Consider the following 23364-nt stretch of genomic DNA (forward strand, 5'->3'; position numbering starts at 1 on the left):
CGTTCGAGCGAGGAAAGGCGAACCGCGAGATGCGAAATTTTCTTCGCCGTAGGTGACTCGTTTGCAACTGGATTTTGGAAAAGAGTTTTACGGAATTCTAAAAAATCGCTCGACGTGTGAAATTCCGTTTTCTCTGTTTTTCTTTTTTGTTAGTCTGTTAAGAGCGATATATTTATAAGGTGACCAATATTTCAGCTGCATTATTGTAATTGGGGGTGACTTTAGTTTAAAAGGGCTATAACTATTCCACGGAGAATTATCATTCGAGTTGCTGTTAAGATTTGATAAGAATTATTTTATTAATTTTACATTTTACACTTCATTTAATTTTATGTTTGATGTTGTAGTAAGGCATTTTGAAGTGTTCTGAAGATTTAAAGTATTGGTTTTTGTAATTTATTTTTGTGCTGCTTTTTAATGCTTTGATGCTGGATTTTTTTCATTTTTATCGTTTTGTGAAAAGCCTGTGATTGCCACGGATTTCAGTATAAAAAAATGAATAAAAACAGGATTTGTACAAAATATAAGAAACGTACTAAAAATTTGAGTTATTTTTCTTTTCTAAAAACCTTTATTTTAATAAGTGATAAGAGGGAATTAAAAGTTATTTAAAAGAATGGTTCATAGTGCAGCATGTTTAATTTTTTTTATGCATTCTTCATTTGCGTTCAAATATTCTAATCCAGATTTTTATTTTTTAAATTTAGTATTCTAGTGTCAAGTATAAAATGTATTATGTTCGACTTAGGTATTAGATTTAATTTAAAAAATAAAATTCTGTTTTCTTTCTAACAATTAATAGTGATCAACGTCAGAAAAAAACTTGAAAACATACTTGTTCAGAAATTTTCATGTTCTGATAATGTTCCTGTAGAAAGGGAGAGGGAATGGCATACCATAATTCGGTCCGATATATGGCGAATTCGAGACTCGAAAATCGATAGCTGGGCTTCGCTTGGCATTCTCATCCCTTTCGCTACCATTGATTTGACGCGCCATAATTTCGACTCTTCACCAATTCTCATTTGAAGTATTCTTTCCTGTAATAGTTATTCCAAGCAAAGTAGATGTCTGTTTTGGATCCTTGATTTATTTCTTCATTATGCTTCATTCCTTTTCTATTTTATTCATTTTATTATATCATTCTTTAATATGTCTTATAGTTCTTCTCTAATTGTAGAGTTAGATTGTATTAAAGTTTATTAAATTTTATTTCTAAATAGTACATCTAAGAATTACAATGCTTGTTAACATGTAGATGTTTATAATTGTAACACAATAAAATTCTCTTGAATTTTAAACGCAGCTCTAGAATCAAGCAAGTGGTTAAATGATTCTACTAGAAATCCCTAGAAAATAAAACAGAATTAGGAACAGCATAACTGTTCAGAACAAAAAAGTAGGTAATAGTAGTAGGATAGCAATTTATTCATTTATCGTTGACCTTAATAACGACATTGAGTTCTCACAAAATTACTGCTGAAATTGATAAAAACTTTAAATCTTAATTTTGAAATGCTTAAAAGTAGGTACTTTAACTCGAAATAAAGATATGTTTAGAATTGAAAAACTTCTTAACCCCCAAGAGTAAAACAGTTTCTAAAGTTAGCAAGACTATTTGTACTAAAGCTTTCCTAGGATTCATATTAAAAATCCCTACCTGACAAAGAAGTCACTTTTCAAGAAAATTATGAATTTTACCAAAAACTTTGTACCTATATCCAAAGCTGACTTTTGGAATTAGACATGTACTTAACTGTTTACCATAAGTGTTCCTAAAAGATGCTTAAATTATTGAAAATTGAGCAAATATCTTAAATGTTTTTACCAACAGCATCAAACGCACGTAAAACTTCGAAAATTCCTAGTGAAAATCTCTAGGGAAACATTTTGACGTTTCAAGCACAACACCCGCGGGCGAACAAGCAGAGATTTAGGGCCAATTTAGGAAACGCTCACGTTCGCACGCGCGCGCCTCGCTTTATGGCGCAGATTGAGAGTTGGTTTGCGGATCGGACTGACCAAACGAGTTTTCAAGAATTTACTTGCCGGAATGCCGGCAACGCTCACTATTCTAACTGGCGTGTGCTACCGTACGGGCCCTGGTGCACGCTTGCTGGTTCCGAGTAGCCGCGACCTCGTCGTCAAACATCGATTCTGGAAATTAATGAATAAATAAGGAAGGACTTGCCGCCCCGTCCGCTTTCTCATTTCGAGGGAATACCGATTCCACGATTCTGGAAACGTACTCGCTGAAAAACAACCCCACCGGCCTCCTGGATCCCGATTTTTGTGAATTTCATTTCCACATGTGGCAAGGAGTGCGCATCTTGGACATTAGGACAGATTTTACATGGGAGAACTTTGGTCGACTTGTCTTTGACTGAAACTGAATAAGAGATGGTGAATTTTGGAGACTGTGAAGACTGTTTTGTAGACTGTGAATTTCATTTCCACATGTGGCAAGGAGTACGCATCTTGGACATTAGGACAGATTTTACATTGGAGAACTTTGGTCGACTTGTCTTTGGCTGAAACTGAATAAGAGATGGTGAATTCTGTAGACTGTGAAGATTGAAAGGTTCCTTCAATTCTTTATTTTTCTTTAAATTTTGGGGAACGATTCTGATGAGTGTAATTTTAAAGATACGTATTCGTTTGTTTGTTGCAGCTTGAGGTTCTACTTCTTGCTTTTCTTTCTTACTTCATTATAGCAGAATTAAGTTTATATTATATTTTACTATTTCTAATCGTTCTATGTAAGTATTTTATTTTTAAAAATGCTAATATCTTTAAGATATGTAAATATCTTAATTTCAAGTTACATTAATTAAGTATCTGCACAATACCTATGAACAAAAGTAAATAAAATAAATAAATTTAGTACTTAGTATTTTATGATTGGATTTATTACAATGTTAAGTTACCCTAAGTAGAATGTTCTAATGAAGTTAGACAAGTTTTTTCACTTATCATGAATATTTTTTTAAAGATGAATATTTCTCATTTTTCTTTCTAACAATAAATTACACTAAAAAGAAAACTAAAAAAAGTTAGGAAATCCAAAAATTAAAAGTACTTACTAAATTTTCGTATTGGTACATTCGTTAGTAACCATATAGTAGTAATGAAAAAATAATTTAAAAGTGATGTTCTTATACTTATTTGGTATTAGTAACTCACAGAGTCATTCACACGTGTTCAAAATAATAGTTAACTGTGAAGATTATTAGTTTAGGATTTTTTCGCTTTTTTAGCATATTTTTAATTATTTCGATTAGTTCTTTTCCAGTTTCTTTCATTTTCGCAAAAAAAAAATAGCTTTAAAATTCGAACATATGAATCTAATAATCTTTAGTAAACAAATTCATGATCTGTAATGTTCTTCTCCGATATATAGCATAGCGATGAAAATGCATAAATCACTGTGTGCCATCATAAAAATTCTAAAAATGAATTTTAATAACCCTTAGGCAATATGATATAGGGATATAAATGGTAAGGAAACAAGCATGAAGCACATTTTATGAGCAACTATTTCTATAGAATTAAAATATTAATTGCAATATCTTCTCATTTCAAAACTTTATATTTAGGCTGTAAATCTACAATTACTGTAACAATTCCACCTTGTCTAATAATAACACTTCTTCATTATTCGTCGTTTAAGTTTTCTCCTAATCATACAAAAATAGTATACTCTAGCAAAAAGTGTTTTAAAACCAATGAACAATTTACCTCGTGATGTACAAAATTGCAAAAGGATCTACATTTCAATTGAAGAACAAGGTATCGTCCTTTAATCGTTCGTTTAGTATTCCCAAACTCCCGCTTCTGTTGACGATAAAAGCGACCACCTCCAGTGGATGTCAAGACTCTTAACGAGTCCTCGAAAGGACTTACTCCTCGGCCGAAGGGTGAGAAGGTAATTTCGGAGCGGATCGTCCCCGCGAGCGTCTTCGAATCTGAAGTGCCGCCATTAGAACGCCAGTTGGCACCCCGATTAGGCCTTGCCGCGGTGCCCCGAGCCTCCTGGTAATTATATAATTGCGTAAAATTAACTTGGCCGGCATAAATTGGCTGCCGTTTAAACGCGATTAAGAGAAATAAATCGCAATTATCGAGCGACGTCCGACGACGCGGGACACTCTAGATGGTCATGGCGCACCGCCTGACGTTTCTGTCGGCGGTTTTATGCCTCCCCTCACCCTCGCGAGCGGCCTAACTGCTATCTATTACCTCTGGGAAATCATTAATGTAATTGCCCGTCACCAACCGGTATCGACAAATTCGACGCGATCGCGTGGATGATTTATGCGCTGGCGGAAGTCGCGTTCGCAGCCTCCGGCTTGGCCTCTTCCTTGTTTCTCGTTTTAGTTATTTCTTCGGCGAAGTTGCTTCTTTTTATATTAGCGAGGATACTTAGAATGGTTAAATATTTTTGCTTGATATTGAGCGAACTCCTTTTTTAATTATGGATACTTCGTGAGTGTTATTTATTTTTGATACTATTATTTAACTATATAGAACTTTGTGTGTCTGTATATTGGAGAAGATAAAAGTGATTCATTTTTCTTCGGTTTACTACTTACTTAGTTCTTACTTAGATGTTACTTAGTTGTGTCTTCATGGTAAAAATGTTTTTATATTCGAACAATTGGATTCAAGTTGGTATAGGGATTCATTCGATATGTTTAATAATAAATTCATATTTTACGGTCTATTTATTAAGCAATTGTAGGCACTCAGCAGTAGAAAATAGCTTTATTTTTTACACATTTTTTGTTATATATGGTCAAGTTTTCGATGTACTGGTTACTCACCAATTCTGATGATTTTCAAATATGTTATAAAGGAAGTGATTCTGAACAACTGTTTCCTTTGCACATAATAGGCGGTTGGATTTAGTTTCCGAGATATTTGCGAAGAACTTTATACACTACACAGTCAAATTGTATACTACATGTATACGTTATTGACAGCGTATGTGTAAATCCGATGCTTCCATTTATCTGTTTTTATGAAGATGTCGCAGTAATCGACAGGCAACTTATGTAACAGGTAAACTAAACGATTAAACTTGGCCAATTTCAATGTTGAATTTCAACAAAATGTCCATTCTATCGTATATTTTCCATAATGTTTCCATACATCTCAATATTCTCTTAACTCGAAAAAAAGGATGGATTGGAGTTGGTCCAAGCCTTTTTACGGGATAGGGGTGGAAAACGCCTGCACTTTCAAAATTTTGAACTTTTGCCTGCCAACTACCACGATGTTTTTATAGAAACAATAGATAAACTGTTCTGTTGGACTCAGGCGTACGCTATAGATAATATGTACATATAGGGTACAATTTAACTGTGTAGTACAAAAAGCTTTTTGCAAAAACCTCGGAAACTAAAGTCGACCACCTATTATGTGCAAAGGAAAAAGTTGTTCAAAATCGCTACCTTTATGACACATTTGAAAATCATCAAAATCGATGAGGAACTATTATATCGAGAACTTCACCACAATTAGAAGTCAAGTGGTCCCATACTTTCGGCTGATAGTTTATGTAGGTACAAGAAAAAATATATAGAAACTGTTTGCTACTCTAGTCTCTTTACTTGATAAAATATTAACAGATTACATTATTAGGTAACAACATTATAGATATTATATCTAAATACAGTTGGATATTTCCTACGTCACAAAGTGGAGAAAAAATAGTAGCAAAAGACTCTAAAGCAATGTATAAAAAATAAGACAACACACAGTCCTGAGTGAGATTTTATTGTACAATAGTACGAAGAATTAACACCACTGTTTCATTTTTTCTGCAGATGTATATCACGATATCATCTCCAAGATTTTATTCAAATACTAATTAAAACTACTTAAACTACACAGCTTCTACTTCATCTGCAAATAACAATATAAAATCGCAATAGAACATTAACGAAGCCTGTCATTTAAAACAGACGTCGTCTGATTAACAATTCTCCAGTAAATTATCATTCCATCCACAAGAATAATGAACCACGCTTTACCACTTCGCAATCGTTTCACGAATCCAATAAATCTCGTTCGGTAAAACAGTGCATGGCGAGGAACGACAAACTTCTACCTCCCGTTCGTATTGTTCCGCCGTTTCGCGAAATAAAAGGTAAATGCAGTGACGTGATTGCAAGTTAGAAACCATATATCTTGGCTGTAATCACCGTGATCGTTCGACAAAGTACCGTGGACGGAATTCAATTTTGCATTCGCTGGCGGATATCGTGTTTGATTTAAGCCGTCCGTGGTCTTGCGACGTCGTGGCGGCTGCGTGTTCGGAAGCAATAGATTTCACGATCCCAGTTCGGTGCTCTTCTGGGTCGGATAACGAATCTCGCTCGTAAATTCGTCTCTGTTCGCTGTCGCTGGGAATTAATGCTCACCGGGGAAAGATAAAAGTGCGCGAACAGCGTTAAATTAACATCCCCGAGATCCAGTTCTGCCTTGTTCAACGTGACCGCGCGGTTTCTTCGCTACCGCCTCGCATTCTTTCGCAACTTTTCTTCCTGCTTCAACCTTCTGCGAAATTTTCGTGAAAACTGGAGAACTCATTGTTTGCTTCGTTAAGATCTTGTTTCGGAGTCTTATATATGTGTACAGTATCGCTCATAAGTATTCGAATGGTTTCACAAATTTGGAAAAGTATAGATTTGCTGGTAGTAATTGATATTTACACTTTATATTCGTATTATATTGCTATTATGTTTTAAAGTTAACTATACAATAATTGGATTCTTAACAAATTGATTCCTACGCTCGGCCCAAATGGGTTTCGTCAATGTGAAATTATGAAAACGTTCGAATAAAAACGAAAAGTAGTGTATATTATGTATACTTATAGGATGATTCGAAGGATGGTTTAATGATTTTTTATGGATATATAGGAAATATTTGTTATTGATAATTAGTAAATCTTAATTGTGCAGAAATGGTAGGAAACAATAAACGACACTTTTCGTGCGCTAAGTAAGATTACTACTTCTAATAATTGTGATTATTAACTGTGGATTTTTATACATTCATGGAAATTTAAAATGTATAAAAAGTTACAGAATGCATATAATCCTCAAAAATATAGAAAATGTGAAAAGTAGAGGGCAAGTTATAGTATTTGACGAAATAAATTTTTATTTGGGTTCAATTTTTTTAACTGTACTTATGAAAGTACAAAATGGCTTAAAAATCTGCAGCTTAGTGATTATAAATCAAAATTTATGCTATGTCTTTATACGTGTTTTTTATTACCATATTATATAGCTTATAATTGTAATTGGATTTTGCACTAAATAGAAATTTTGTTATTTAAGTACTGCTATTAAAGGAAATTAATACTATTAAAGGAACTTTTTTAATTTCTTTTTACATTTTTGTTTGTATTATTACCTAATCAATTTTGTTACTAGTAAAACCAATTTTAAAAACAAAGAATGCTTTTATGTGTCTAATTAATTGTCAAACACAGAATCTAATAAATAAAACAATAGAATAATAAAGTTGCTCATTTTCATGAAATTCAACTCGATTTCGTAGTAATGATTACAAAATCACAATTATGACAGAAAAATGTGTACAAATTTACTATACCTAAGAAAAAGAAAACATTCGCTTCACGCGTCAATTATTATTGGAGACAGAAGTTTAATTATGCATTCAGTCCTTTCTCCAAACAGCTTCAAAGACTTCCGCCAGATTTCTTTTCCTCAACTTGCAATCGATTCTCTGAATCCACTTCTATCATGGGAATAGAAAACGTGCGATTAGTATTGTCTTCCTGAGTGAACAATTCAGTCAGTGTCTGTTGACTTCCGAACTCTGATTCTAGTATACTTGTACTAAAAATAAAAAATTAGGTTTGTTTCTCAATATCTTGTCTTTCCACTCCGTTTTAACCATGTCAGACCTACTTTTCTGAATTCGCTATATTTCAGTGTGCAAATAATCTTGATATCGTACTATTCATAAGCAACAATTTTTATATGTATATTATTAGTTTAAAGTACATCGGTGTTTATACTGTTTAAATAATTATAATGAAATGCATTTGTTGTGTGAATAGCCTTATCTTGTCTATGCTATAGTTTTTTTCATAACTTATAAAAATTGTATATATTGCTCTAATTTTTGTATAAACAAGTGTTATGAATTACTGTTTTGGAGTACTGCTATTTTTTATATTAATAGAATTTCTAAATTTAGGAAACATTTCTTCCAACGAAAACTGAGTAAGCTTGAATATTCTACCAAAACATACTTTATAATATTTGTACTTCATAAAATTGTATCATATGAAAATTAGACGAATTCGTGAAAGACCAGACTACTACGCAGACAGACCCTAAACACTGTCTTGTACGTTCGTATCCACGAGTGAGCCAGTAAGTAGAATTAGAGAACTTGAAAACAGACCAAAAGTCGACAGAAAGTACACAAATGTTTCTCTATATCTACGTATATAAATATGAGTATTTTATTAACAATTTTTGTTGACAAATTCTATTACATGCTAGGTTCATAAAAAATTGCTACTGTTGTTACGTATTGCAACAGAGTTGGGTTTTGTCCCACTTTTGGATCAGATCATTTAGGAACTTTGCCGAGGATGAAGATTTCCCATAATGTGGGAAGACTACCTGTCTTGTTCTGTTATGTTCTCTTCTATACATATTGCGACTGCGACTGCAGTTATGGCATTTTCACTCTTACAGAAAAAGAGGGAAACAGGACAACGTGTATCATGAATGTCTCCAAGTCATTTCCCTCGATTCAGTGCAACACGTTCACCTAAGTACAGACATCTCCCATTATTTGGAAGAACATCGAAACTACGATCCCTTTGCGAGACTGTAACTCTCCAAAGTACTCAATGACAGTGACAGTCGCAAGGATTTTAGAAATCTTCGAGTACTCATTCTGGCCTGTATCAAAATGATCATACCTACTGAATTTATGCAGCTCTGCCTACTGCCTATACTGCCTGAAAAGCTAAAATAACGATCAAGTGATCAGTTTGGACAAATAGTTTCCACTTTTCTTTAGCAATCTTCTCCATCCAAGTAATTATGTACTTAGATCTTCAAACGCCAGGATCTGTATATACTTGTATAAGAAGAAGTGTGTTACTCTCAAACGTCGCTTCAGAGTCTTTTATCTAGAGTTAAAAAACGTTTAAACTTTGCATGAAAATAGCTTTTTTAAGAGCAGAGATATTTAACCCTAAGTATTCACATATTAAGTTCCATAAGGTAAGTATACAAAAAAGAAGGAAACAAATCACATCTTATTACAGGCATAACGTTGTATGTGCTTAGCACTATAAATACTGTAATTACTAGTAAATATTTATAAAAGGAGAAGGCCAGGTAGTAGATAATAATCTTCTACCGGATATTAGAGTAGAGGATTTGAATGTGGGAGGCTGTATTGTATCTATCCATTATAACTTGAATGAGAATTAGCGACTCCAAACTTTCGAAAGATAATGTATTCTGAAACAGCCTGGCCACCCTGTCATCATCATGGGTAAGTCGCACGCGTTAAGTGGTCACATAATCCCCATCGCTGGGTCTTCGCGTATCATTGACCGTCGGCCAAGTTGCCGCTGGATCCGCGTTAGCGAAACAAAGAAAGGGGACCGTTGGTGCTCTCAATATTTCGAGGAGAATTAATTCAGAGCATCTTTGCCATAAATTCTCGACCGCGTGGGACATTCTCTGGAGAATATTCTGAATCCGCAGGTCGGTGCAGTCCGACGGGGCTTTCTGGCACGCGCCTCGAAAATGGCGTCGCGTCGCTGACGTCATGTAATCCACGCTTATGTACCGCTTCTGCCCGGCCGGTGAGAGCAAAAGGGAAGAGAATGGAAAAGAGGGACACCAGGGTAGCCGGGGATGGCTAGCGAGCCTCGATTGGTCAGCCAGCCGGATGGAGGGAGTGGTCGAAAGCAGCCGGTTATATCGATCTCTCGAAGTTGGCTCGTTCGCGGCTAGGAGACACTCCGGTGAACCGGAGCTGAGTCCGCGGTGAACGCGTGTCCTCTTCGTCCTTTAACCCCTGCAAACGTTCTTTGCTTTCGTTCCAGTTGTTCGTAGTTCATTACCTCGCGGCAGAGATTGCTATTTAGCTGACGACTGTAGAATACAGTAGTCTAGGATTCGATTATTTAGGTACTGCTTCAGAAGGTGATGGATAGAATAGAGTTTGGATAGAAATGTTCTTTGCTTGTACCAGAATTTACCTATAGAATTCTATGTAGTTATGAATCTAACGCAGATTCTTTTAAAGCTTGTTCTAGATAGTCGGTCAAAGATCGCTTCTTTGCTGAAAAATTGCTCGTTAGGTGAAGAAAATACTTCTACCCTAATATTGAAATATTTAAACTTTCTGAAGGGTTAATAATAAAGTAGGCACATCCAAAATAAGAATACTAGTTGCTAGTAGCACAAATGTATTATTAATTTGATCGATTATAATTAATTGGGAACTTAATGCAGACTCTTTTAGCGTTCGTTCTAGTTGTTCAGAGTTCATTCCGTTGTAAAAGAAATTCATCAATGAATGACAGGCAGTAGGTAGAATATTTTTTAAATAAAAATTTATTATTACATCAGCTAAGAGGTTATCGGTAATTCTAAGTCTATTAGTGATTATTAGTTTTATAATTTATGAAGTGATTATATGTTTTACGAAATGAACTAGAATATATATATACATTGTTGTTGAAAGTAAATGAAGAACCGAATTTCTTATTCGGTATTTGGTCCAATCGCTTAAAAATATGACTTGAGCTTACTTGATTTAGAGGGAATGTAATTCTATACATTCGTAAAAAAATTCAGTCCTTAAGCGGTTAAGAAAATACTGTATTAATTTAATATGCCGTATTGTAAAATGGGCGAAGTTACTTACTCTTTGGGGCTGAAGACATAGCGTGGAATGTCTTCATCTACTGCTAGATTTCATGTACATATGTATCCAGTTGCTTTTATGGTTTCGCCAATTCATCTTCCAAGTAGAATAATATTGATCTTTAATCGTTGATCGTTTAACTTGTTCAAAAATGGAAGAATGAGTTAGAGCTGGAGTGAAAATGTTGTTCTGTATTACTATAGTTGTATTGTATATTGGAGCAATTGTACACAGTTGGGAATAAATGAAATCTACTATAGATCTTGACCAGGCAATTTTATTAGTTACACTAAATAATGATACGTATATAGCTATAACGAAAGATAGTTCTGCACCGACTACACATGGTCCATGTGTCAGACAAGCGTTGTAACTCCACTCGTAATTGGAATTTGTAGCTAGAGAAAGGTATTCACGCGTATACAATTAAGTCATAAACTGCGATGAAGATTCCAAGTTAACATGTACAGAATATGAGAGACGCGATGAACATGGGTTTGAGGAATGTATCTACGAATTTGAATTAGTAGAGATTTATTAAAGAAACTTCATATGAAGGTATTTTCAACCTTCGATTTTAATATTTATCACTAGTAACTTGTGTTGGACATTTTTTGTTCCAAGGCGTGGAATTTTTCTTTAGAAAAAAATATTAATAAGCTTTTCTAGACGGTTTGCTTAAGTTTTGACAAAGAAATTAAACTAATAAGAAATAAGTGAGCCAATTAATTCATATTCCGAGAAATTCACAGATTCTGAACGAAACGATGAAAAACCACATAATACTAGAACCAATAACAAAATATACTTTAGCGAAATTAAAAGGTTCATGAGCTTTTTCATTCTTTCACTGAATAGTCGCTCTCATTCCTGTTGCGTTGCAACAATTTCATTTAAACGTTTTGAATTACCACCAGATAAAAGCTGACTCTGGGGACCTGCAGTGGTATCAACAATATAGGAATCGTTTACAAATGCCCCATCAATTTGTCCAGTTATATAGAGTCACGACTACATACAGTTAATATGATTGGTTAGATTGGTGATGCATATACATATAGTAGTATGGTATGATATTCTTGCGTCTGGTGTGCGCAGTGCTGGGACCACTGCATTCTTGCAATACCTACTCCAGACATATACCTATATGTATACATATCCACACAAAAGGGTCAAATATAATGGGAAGCTGTCGCGCAAAAGTGGAACTAGGTTTCCTAGTAATCAAACCTATTTAAAATGCAATATTGAAATGAATACTTCAGCTACTCTACTAACAGAATAGCTCAAGTCCTTGCAATCGGACGATTCTTCCAATAAGTTCTTATTTCTTGAATCTACATTCCCGTTTTTAGTATCTGGATACTTGGTAAAACCTGACTAGAACGTTCATATTTTTATGTTAAGGAAGTAGTTAAAATACGAATACCAAGTCGCCATAATTCGTTGACTTTATCACTTATTTTCCAACATACATACTGAGAAATACATGATTCCTTGAAATAATATGAATTAAATAAACTAAATACGAACTAGACACTTGAAATAATACAATAAACATAGTATTGAAAATATTCTAAATTTCTACCTCTTATTTTTGAAGAATAATAGATATGTGTATTGTTAAAATGAGTGAATGAATCTTAAAATGAATTTCAAAATCAGAATTACATTCATATGCATATTGCTCAGTCTTCATAAAATATTCGCAACGATTAAGTTCCTTAATTTTCAATTAAAACAAGCTCATCGGTGCATAGAGATTTCGAGACGAGGTCGAATCAAAGTAGGGGCTCTCCTTTACCGCGAGTATATTGGATTTCAGGGCTACAAGGGGTTTGACCCCCATTGATAAGGGTCATCCCGATGCTTTCAATACGTATCCCCCGAAAGAGGGAAGGGTCGTCGGGTTGCAGGGGTCTCCGCGTTTTAGAGCGGTAGTGTTCGATTTAATTTAATCCCAACGTCCGACTCCCATCTTTTGACGTTGAATTTGCCACCCAGCGTTAGTAGCGATTGAAAACGAGCCGAACGTGGATCCTCTCCTCCGATTAAGAATGACGAGGGTGAAATTCGAAAATTCGAGCATACTTGCTCCTTTTCGAGAAGAACATGTAATTTTGAGAATTTAGACCTGTCTATTCGTTATATTACATTTTAACACTTTGACTGCCACATTGGTCATATGCTTTTAATAATAAAAGGACTCCTGTGGTGTCTTGAGCAAAACATGTGATTTCGGTGTGGCAGTCAAAGTGTTAAGGCAGTTGTACGCATATTATTCACTAAAATATATGTAAAATATATGTATGTAATAACTTATATAACCAGTTCTAAATTTCAGACAGTTTAATAACAAATTGTTTAATTTTTTGTGATATTATCTGTTTAAAATAGTATCTTTAGTGGCATCAATACGTAGCATTTATGACAACGAAATTTGTGCCTGTAATGTGTCTTTTGCATAACAAAATGACAAAATAAACGTTCTAAAAATATTTTACTTTTTGTAATTTAACTTGCATCTTGTATGAAAAGCAGCTAATTCTGTTTCGACTTCTAATACAAGTAGAAAATAGGAAATAAACAATTTCAGTATTAATATTCCTATTATATCATATATTTTACTTAACTTCTTCAAAGTGTATTCCACTAAGATGCCTAAAACAATATTGCACATGCATAGACAATTTGCAACACAGTTGCGAATTTTCGTTAATTTTCAGCATGTAAGGCGAAGATAATTAAGTTTATTGCAAAACAGAAAGGGTAGACTTGCAAAATTCTCAGGTTAAGCACGTTTCTCTCTAAATTTTCGTCGACTTTGTACACCGTTTCTTTGTCGGGTGCGCCGAAGGGAATTCCTCCTTTTACCATCTTGCTATGCTCTTTGATATCGCGATATTGAATACTGGAACATTCATAACAGGTGCGTTCGTCCGGAACTTTGTATTCACCAGGCTGTGCAGGTTTGAGGTTTCAAATGGAAACGTGGCGTTGCGTATTCTTCAGTCATAAACGAGTATTGTTTGCCAACAATACGGCGATAAATTGCAATCCTTTATATTAAAGTATTATGACAGACTAACGAGCTAAAGAATAGAGCAATTCTTGTGAAGCGTTTTTGAACACGAATGATTAAACTGTTTATCTATTATGTACATACGTAAGTAGCTATATAAAACTTCACTAAATGTTATTAAGAAATTATTCTATATTTAAAAGTTTTTACCTGCTCTGGTGAAATGGCTTAAAAGATATCTGGCAGACTGGCAGAATACATGTATATCTAAATATTTAATTATTAACTTGCTTTGAACTAGAATTTAGTCAATTTTGGAACTATATTTTTTGGTGCAATTTAATAGAGAACTCCGTATTCACTTAACACAAAACTTAGTACAGAAGTTTGTATTTACTCTCGTGTAAAATTTGATTAGACTTTGTTTTTCGCGTAGATCTGACGTATTATTACAATTATTTATTTACTTTTCCTTAATGTCTCTTTTAACAATAAAAAAAGAGACTAATGAATGAATTCATCTTAAATATGTTGTCGAATAAGAGTCACCCTCCTATGTTACACAGAGTTGCCTGTAGAGAATCCCAAGTTTGTAGCGAGCAAATTACATTAACAATAATCGTATTATAATCTGTTTTAATTAATCTCCTTCTCGAATCCTGGTTCATTCGTCGCATTAAACGCTGTTCAATCATAATCTCCGTGAGAGAGCATCCTAATTCAATACGTAGGACCGCAAGCATCGAATAATACACCATAAGTGTCAGAAGGATTTATAGGAGCCACGTATACGAGCCTATAACGTTTTCACGGGTGAGCGTACCAGGCCAATATGCTGGAACAAAATGGACGGGGGTGTTGCTGGTAAATGGTGTGTCGGATGGCGCGGGCAATATTGTCCGGTGTTCGCTGGGTCTCCGAGTCACCCCCTCGTATTTACGGAGAAGGACCCGTGTCGATTATGGCTGGGGGCTTCTCCACTTTCGTTTCCGCGTAGAGGGTATCGTGCGAGATTTGCTAGGCGTGCCGCCGCAATAATCGATCATATTCACCTACCCTTTGTCGATAATGGGAATAATGTGGGTGAAATGACTATAAAATTCGTTAAATCGTCGATTGTTAGTAATTCTGTTGTTATAGAGAATATACAGAAACATAAATGTTTCTTTCAAATAGAAGATATTTGATGGGCATTTCAAATGGTATCAAAAATGAATATTTTACAAGGTATATTTTTCACTTCAAATCTCATCTCGTTAAATATTTTTTGCATTGTCAAAAATCAAAGGAGATATTTAGGCGGGACTCTGTATAAAGTGTTATATAACGTAATCGTTAGTTAGTTAATTTTTAAGTATACTGAAAAAATGGTTTAATGTATTTGTTTTCAGTTGATTATTACTGAAATTTCTATGTTTGTAATTTTCATATTATATTAACAATTTATTTGAATTTCCTTCTTTGATTTTGGAGCAAGTACAAATTAAGAAAAGATTTACCTAGGTAAACTTAAGATGTTAGTGTTAAAGTATTTTAGTTTGATAAATGTGTATTTTATAATTGTAAACGTAATCATACAACTTTAAATTTGAAGCTTGTAATACCTGTAAGTATATCTAAGCAGTCAGTTAGATAGAAATAACATTTTTAAACGTATTTTTTAAATGATACATAAATAAAGTTGAATTTTACTTTTATTTGAATTCAATTTACTGTAATTAATGAGTTTAAATTTAAAAATCAACGGCTGGCAGTTTTCTATTTGGATTAATTGACTGTAGCCTATTTAAAATCTCACTATGATACGAGTAAATACGATTATATCCCCAGTTGGTTACACAGGGGTAGCACATTGAGTTCCTTAATATTTGCGGAGTTTCAAAGTCACGCGTAAAGGGTGTAAAGGGTGTGCAAAATTAAGTATGTACATATAACAGTATAATAGTAAATATTTGCTTAAAATATCATGAAGACACTATGGATATGTACGCAGTGGAAAAAATCATACCAATCGTAATATAAATATTTCCAGTAAAATTCGAAACATTTTATCAAAATTTGGAAATATTTGTATTGTTGATAAGACTTCATATTGATAAGTTATGTAATCCTCAAATGTTAACATTAACTTGTTTACTATTAATACTAGAATGCGTTTTTTACTAACTTTTGATATTAACATAACACAGCATTAAGCACCATTAAAAGGAAGAGACATTGTAACAACCGACTATTTTTAAACACAGTTAAAGTGTCCACTTTTAAACAGAAAACATAAAAAAGTATACATAAAAAGTGGAGTATAGTACTCATTTACAATATTGCATATTGCGTATTGCATATTCTATACTACTCTATATTCTACAGACTCTTGTTTGTGTCTGCATTTTTTAACAAATTGTTGTAAAGTAAAAATAAACATTGTAAAGAGATTCTTTAACACAAACATGTATTAGCCGAATCATTGCTTTTAGTACTTTCAAATTGTAATTTCAGTTTATAACTTAAAAGAACAAAATGATGTGTTCTAGTTTATTATTAAATATCCAAGTCTTGAAACTGATATTAGGTTATTTAATAAATAATGTTATTGACAATTATTTTACTTATAAGAAAATCCATATTATTAATTGCGTTTAGTCTATTCCTCTTTACGATCATATTACAATTTTTGATCATTTCTCCATTCCTTCTTCAAAAAATTGATATTTTTTGAGTCACAGTATTAAATGCAGAACATTATTTCTAAGATGGCGTAATGTTATTCTGTGTCCCAATTTTCAAACGAATTGTCCTTCTATTTGCATCATCATTTCGCACGACAGAATTTTGTCTTTCCTCTCACGCTGTGTTCTAGCATCATTTTCCGGCTCAGTGGCTTCTCATCAAACAGCACCTCGCGTTCCGAGCGACGCGCCGCTCTTAAGATCAAATCTTTTGTGCTTCCGCCCCGTGTTTCTTTCTGCGTCCATGTGCCAATATGGTAACGTGCAGGGCGCACACGTTGCTGACTTTGAAGCAGGTAGATCCACGTGCTGACACGTGTGCATCCAACAGATACGAACTTAATCGTCCGTGACGAGCGTACCACGTGCCGTGAATTTAAGTATTCGAAAACGTCAATCCTCCCCGAACGCAACATGAAATTAAATCGATACAAGAACAGCAGTTTAATACCGAAACTGTTCATTTTCTTAACAAAATCAGACAGCTGATCAAGTGGAATATGGAGGATAAAAGACAGGAGGGAAGATGAAAGACGTATGGGACATTCATTTAGACTCAATTTCAGAGATTAGCATAATATAGGAACATTTATGTATGCTGTGGCTGTGACATACATTACCATTACTATTCCAAATAGCATAATGTGCAATGTATTCATGCGTTGAGTGCCGTAACAGAATTTCAGCTTTTCGATGAAACTCCAAAAAATATTAATGAAAATACCCGTTCACTTTAGTGAGTATCTTTGCTTCGATGAGGAGAATTTTGTGCCTTATTGTTGTTTGATGTCCACCTGATTAATTAGATAAAATATTTGATTGATGAGCAATGGGCAGGAACGTGAGGAGGTACAGTTAAATAGTGGATCACCACAAGCCACACACCAGCATCAGCGTGTCATTCAAACTCCTGATGAAGTCAGTTACAATGCTTGCGAAACGTTTCCCAAGAAACGCAGCTTACACTAAAAAGCTTCAATAATGAGAACTAGACTCTTAAGATATCTTCTTTCAAACGGACATAAACGAATGCTTATAATTTATTTCCATATTAAGTTGTTCCAGCACTCTTACAGTTCGTCACACATTTCTGAATGCCTCATTAAAATATACAAACTCATCTTACATAAAATACGTAAAAAGATATCACTTATATTTAGAACAGAAATTGAAAAAATAATGCACAGATAAATACATAAATTCTCTTATTCATTTTCAGAAAAACTATTTTGATTTTTAAGCAGTGTTCAAAATAATCAATTTTGAAACGCTTTTTACCAATAAATACCACGACTGAAATAGTTTGTTATTAATACTGAATAAACACTAGTGATTTTATATCTCAAAACTTCTAAGAATTTAAACAAATCTCATCATAGTGTTTGTACTCGAACTCACAAAGTGGATTTTAAAAAATCGGAGTTCATCCAAACTAACCTCAAAATAGTACCATAAGACATTAACAGGGTCTTACAAAACATTCTAATAATACCTATAAACATTATGTAACGCAAATAGTTCGAATATGTACTTGGACAGCTCTAGATCCAATAAATTTTGTTTTAATTATGACTCGATCTTAAAGGATAGGCGAATCGAAGAACGACTGCATCGTGAACCAGGATGATCTGTGGGGTCACTCTCAGGAGATATCAAGATTGTAGATAGCTTCAGACGCATGCGTGCAACCGTTGTAAGAGAACATGAGATCTTAACTGGTCGATCTCGTGACATATTCCGTCGGTCCCCCGTCCGTCTGTCCGTTGGTTCGCTCGACCATCCGTTCTCTTGGCCCGTCCGTCGGTTTGTCCGTCCATGTCGCTCAGCGGGTGCCATCACCAGTTCTGCACCCTCGCATCCGTCAAAACGTTGACTCTTCTTTTATTACGCAGCTGGCCGCGTTATAAATTTCGATGAGCGATGAGCCGGTCACTAGAAAGAAAAAGTCATCCCTACCTTTTCGAATAACCAATTACTTGTCGTGTGCATGAAAGTCCTGTATACTACGAGAATTGCCAATGGTGTCGCTAAAGTTCAATCGATGATTACTCAAAGGCATGCTTTTTGCTCCCTTGAATGTTACGGTTCGTCAGTGGAAGTATATTGTACAGTGGCATGAATTTTTTGCTATTAATGTATATAATTGAATTCGTGAATTGAAGAACAGTCCAAACTTAATGAACACGTCCAGAAGTTGTCGTTTTCAAATAATCTCAAAACTATATTTGGATCCCAGAGTTATGGTGTATTAAGTCACACAGAAAACACGAGTACTTAATACATTTTGGCTTTGAGGTCCAGATACTTCAAATGCTTAGACGTAGTATGCGTTGGAATTAAATGTCTCAAAACGTGATTTTTGGACTTGTACTGCTCTTCGACTCACTGACTCAATCATACATAATACACAAGATATTAATATACTTAATTCAATTGTAGCTCGTTTAAATTTATTCTTATATTTTACTAAAAGGTTCAGAAGTGTCCTCTGTCCTGTCTAGTTTACATGAAGTAAATTACTTCTATAATTGCAAGGCAAAATAACCTAAATCACATGTTTTAGTGTCCGAGGTACTAACGTTTAATGTTTTTAATTTTAGTACTCTTTTATAGACTTGTATCTTCTTCAACTGTTATTTCTAGGTGAAAAAATTCTTTTAATAACCTTTCTCCATTCTGCAAACGTAGATTCTATATTCTACATAGATCTCAATTAAGGTCCTAACTGAATATTTTTAAAATGTGACATAGGTCTTGTAGCTACAACTTTAGCATTTATAGTCCAGCTTCTAGCCCCCCTAGATTATGATACTTTTTTCAAAGTAAGGTTAATTATATCCCTGTTTATGTCAAATAAGACAATAGCACAAGTAATTTCAGTGAATTCCCCAAACTATTCCTTGCCATCCAAAAATATTTCAATTAAATCTCCGTTCAATTCCCCTGTTGCAGGTCTCGAGCCTCAGGTGCAGGATTCCAAAGACCTCTATTGGTTCTAGAAGCAAGCTTCGAAGTTTCGTGGACCGAACTAATTCGCCACATCCGGTTGAGTATATCTCGCGAAAGACACGAGCTCGAAACTAGAAGATACCAGGTGGTGAAAGAGGAACGCAACGAGGGACGTGGAACACCGACGAAGGAAGCGACAAAATGGCGAACGCGCGATAGTCGAAGCAGCGACATCGGGAGAAGAGAGGAACGTATTTTAAGCGATGTCAACGTGATATTAGCGTGCTAGGGGATCTATCGTCGAGGGTTCCAGCGTACACGCGAGCGAGAAGGAGAAACGAACTTTGTTATACGGCGGGACGAACGTGTTTGCGATCGTTCACGCCGGCTTGAGCAAGTGTACATAGTGTTACCTAATTATTTTAAGGATCTACTACTAGCGTACAACTGGAATAGTATTAGAGGTATACTTTGCGCGCACTATTACCTTCATAGTGACTGATGTCCGACCGGCCGCTGAGAGAAGAGAGCCTCTAGTATAGAGTGTAGGTGGATTAGACCATCGAAAGCGTGTCTAAATTTTCCAAATAATTACGATTAAACCGATTTGGGGATCGAATGATTCTCGTTGTCGAGCAACACTCGCGTATATGCCCACTTGACGAATATTAAAAACAGCGACAATGAGGAGAGTAGAATACAAGGGAGAGAGAGAAAGAGAGTGAGAGAGAGAGAGGGAGAAAGTGGTTCATGTTCCTTGAATAATATTGTCAACCGTATAGAATTTATTTTCTTTTATCATGGAAATTAACTAGGTAATGTCGCGATAACTAACTTATTGAAGGTGAAATGAAACTGGGAGGGAAGATCGAGGGGCTAATTATTTGGTAAATTTAGCTGCAGACTTAAGTGAAATATTTATTGACCAATGATCTTGCCATATATATATTATATATATATATATATATTACAAATATATATATATATATTACTATTATTATTACTGTATCATAACACCCGGCGCTGCAGAAATTCTGAGATATCTTCGAGTCAGCAAATTAAAAATAGTTATTACCCGAAATGCCACAAATTATTCTTTAATCCTCCCCTCTTGAAATAGAATTAATCATCCGTTGTGAACGCATGTACGCTCACACCGTCATTTTGCCTAGCGGATTACTCTCTAAGCGCATCGTATCCATCTCATGTTATCATCATCATAGGTGTTAAATAAATGATGCATTAATATTATATCGTTGCGTTTTCTCGACTGACCTGATGACTTTTACAAGTTTAGTTTCCACATTTGTTTGACGATTCGAGTACGAAGGTACGTAGTGATTTCTTTTTATGTTCATTTCAATTACTTATCTATGTTTCGATCGTATTTTTTTTTGGTTGAATTTATTGCTGGAAATTATTCTATTTCAAAATCCATATTTAGAATCCTATAGGTACTAGTGGAATATAAGAGAGTCTATGAAACCTGGAGTTGAGGTAACAAAATATCTGACAATGTCTATTTCGTATTTTATTGTTTACTTTATAAAGTATTACGTTTTTCAGTAAATATCTATTTTAATGCATGATTTTTGCAAATTATTGTATCATAGCAAAAGCAAAATTCATGCTTATTTACTATTAAATTAAGCAAAGCATTATATTTCATATAAAAAATCTGTTTTTTCCTATGTACATATGTATATCGTGTTGATAACTTTCTGTAATTATGTTCCATGGCTGTTAAACAGTTTATTTTCTCTATTTAAATAGTAAATAAATGTTGATTGTTTTTTACAGAAGAATCCAAACGTAGTTTCTTATCAACTCAACTACCTAAGTATTCGCATTATTATAATCAGACATACGAAAACCACATAATAGTGTTTTATCAGAAAAACAATAAAATCAATGATTATTCTCGGTTTGAGCACTGAAAACATCGATTTTTGAATTATTATACTTTTTAAATCATTAAAATTTTCAAAATATTAAAATACATCAGGTAACCAGATAACATATCACGTTTGGAACAGTTTCATTTAATCTCCCATAGCAAATGGAGCAGACGTCAATTTTGGAGAACTACTTTCCTTAAGTTATCCAAAATTCAAAAACAAAGGTACGTAGGACTTGTACTTATATAATATTTTTTATTTATTTTAGTATCTGTATTGATTCAACCTGAGAAATATTGGCATACATTTTTTAATCACCCTGACAAAATTTTGACGAGCTTTATGTCATCTCAAGTCCACCTACTTCCGGCATTAACATAAGAAATAGTTAACATCTCACTAGCATAGCTCGCATATTTACGATTCTATTATAATACGTAATATGAAAATCCGAGAGATAAGTTTGAACTGGAACCGAAGTGTATCTACCAGAGGAAACGAAATTTTATGTTTTTGCGGTTTGTTAGGCCATTACTGGTTAATTAGACATCGTTGAATTTAGTGGTTCTATTCACGTCGGAAAGTTAATCGAGCATGTAGTGAGAGGAAGTAATAGGGAGTTTAATCTTCTGGAATTCTATGTAGAACTTTCGTTTTCATTCAACTCGCCTCTCAAATATCTTTACTGCGCTGAACTCAATGAACCGTTCTGTAACCATTCCTTGCTTTCCTAAACTAAACTTTTTTCGGAAAAAACATTCTTGTTAGCTTTATTTTTTGTTGGTACTAAAAGTGTTTGATGTACTGAATCATTTTTAGATGATAAAAGCTTGAACAGATATTTATCTAGGGTAACCAAATTTAAAAGAGTAAGAGGTGACATTTTTTTCAATATGGTACAGCTTTGATATTGTTTTCACAGTTAGTGATAACAGAAGAAAGCTTCCTATCTATTTTTAGACGATTCTTACGAAGAGAAGGTTTCGGTCTGATTCCTAATCCGTCACTACCAAACCTCTCAATAAATAATTTTTCAGAAGAAAACTTTCAAGATTTAGAATACATGGGAAACAGTAAAGCTACTAATACTTCAAACTAAATCTACGTTTGCAACATATATATGTATGCTTAGATATATTCTACATAGTTATGAAGTATGTAGTTGTATAAATCTAAACACAACAGTTTAATTCAAATTCAAAAATATTCTTCATTACGGACTACAAACCAACATTTTTTTGATTAAATTTATTTCCTGTCATTATTTTCAATATTTACAACTACTCAGAAAATACATTGAACTTATTACTTAGGATTTTTACGTAATTAAATTTAAATAGAACACATAGAAATGCTTCCAGTTTGAACTTTGCTGTCTTTATAACTTTCCTACAGTTTTTTTACCTCCCATACAAATGCTCTCAGTGGGAACATGTGTACAAATCAAATATTTGAAAATCGAAATACATAGCAATGAAGGCGGGCAGAAGACATGTGTTTCGATCTACAAGCGATTTCCTTTACACGTGCGCGACGCTCCATTTCCTGCGTCGCTGTAGTATTCCCACCGACGTTAACGAGATGAGAAAATGAGCAATTAACTTCGTCACCTAGGGGAAACGGCGTCCCTAAGATTCGGACGATCGCTCTTATCACGTGTAAAACACGTGTAGCCTGATTAGACGTGACACAAATGTAAATGGACTGGGAGGAGACCTACCGTAAGCCAAGGTAGCGAAAAATGTTAATGAGGCTCATAAGACATTTTTAGGAAGAATAATGAGGATTTTGAACTGCCACTGTGACAGGACTGAGAGAGTAT

General features: G+C 34.3%; 1 protein-coding gene across 2 annotated transcripts in view; it reads left to right on the plus strand.

The window, feature by feature from the left end:
- The window catches only part of Vg (transcription factor vestigial), a 135361-nt gene extending 114004 nt beyond the window's left edge, over positions 1–21357 (plus strand). For both annotated transcript variants that reach the window (XM_076377650.1, XM_076377657.1), the window contains one exon: positions 19648–21357. In XM_076377650.1, the coding sequence (XP_076233765.1) occupies positions 19648–19694 (47 nt within the window). In that variant the 3' untranslated portion in view covers positions 19695–21357. The remainder of the gene's footprint in view (positions 1–19647) is intronic.
- Positions 21358–23364: the final 2007 nt, after the last annotated feature.

The sequence above is a fragment of the Calliopsis andreniformis genome, chromosome 1, assembly GCF_051401765.1.
Source record: "Calliopsis andreniformis isolate RMS-2024a chromosome 1, iyCalAndr_principal, whole genome shotgun sequence".
In the NCBI taxonomy this organism is placed as follows: Eukaryota; Metazoa; Arthropoda; class Insecta; order Hymenoptera; family Andrenidae; genus Calliopsis; species Calliopsis andreniformis.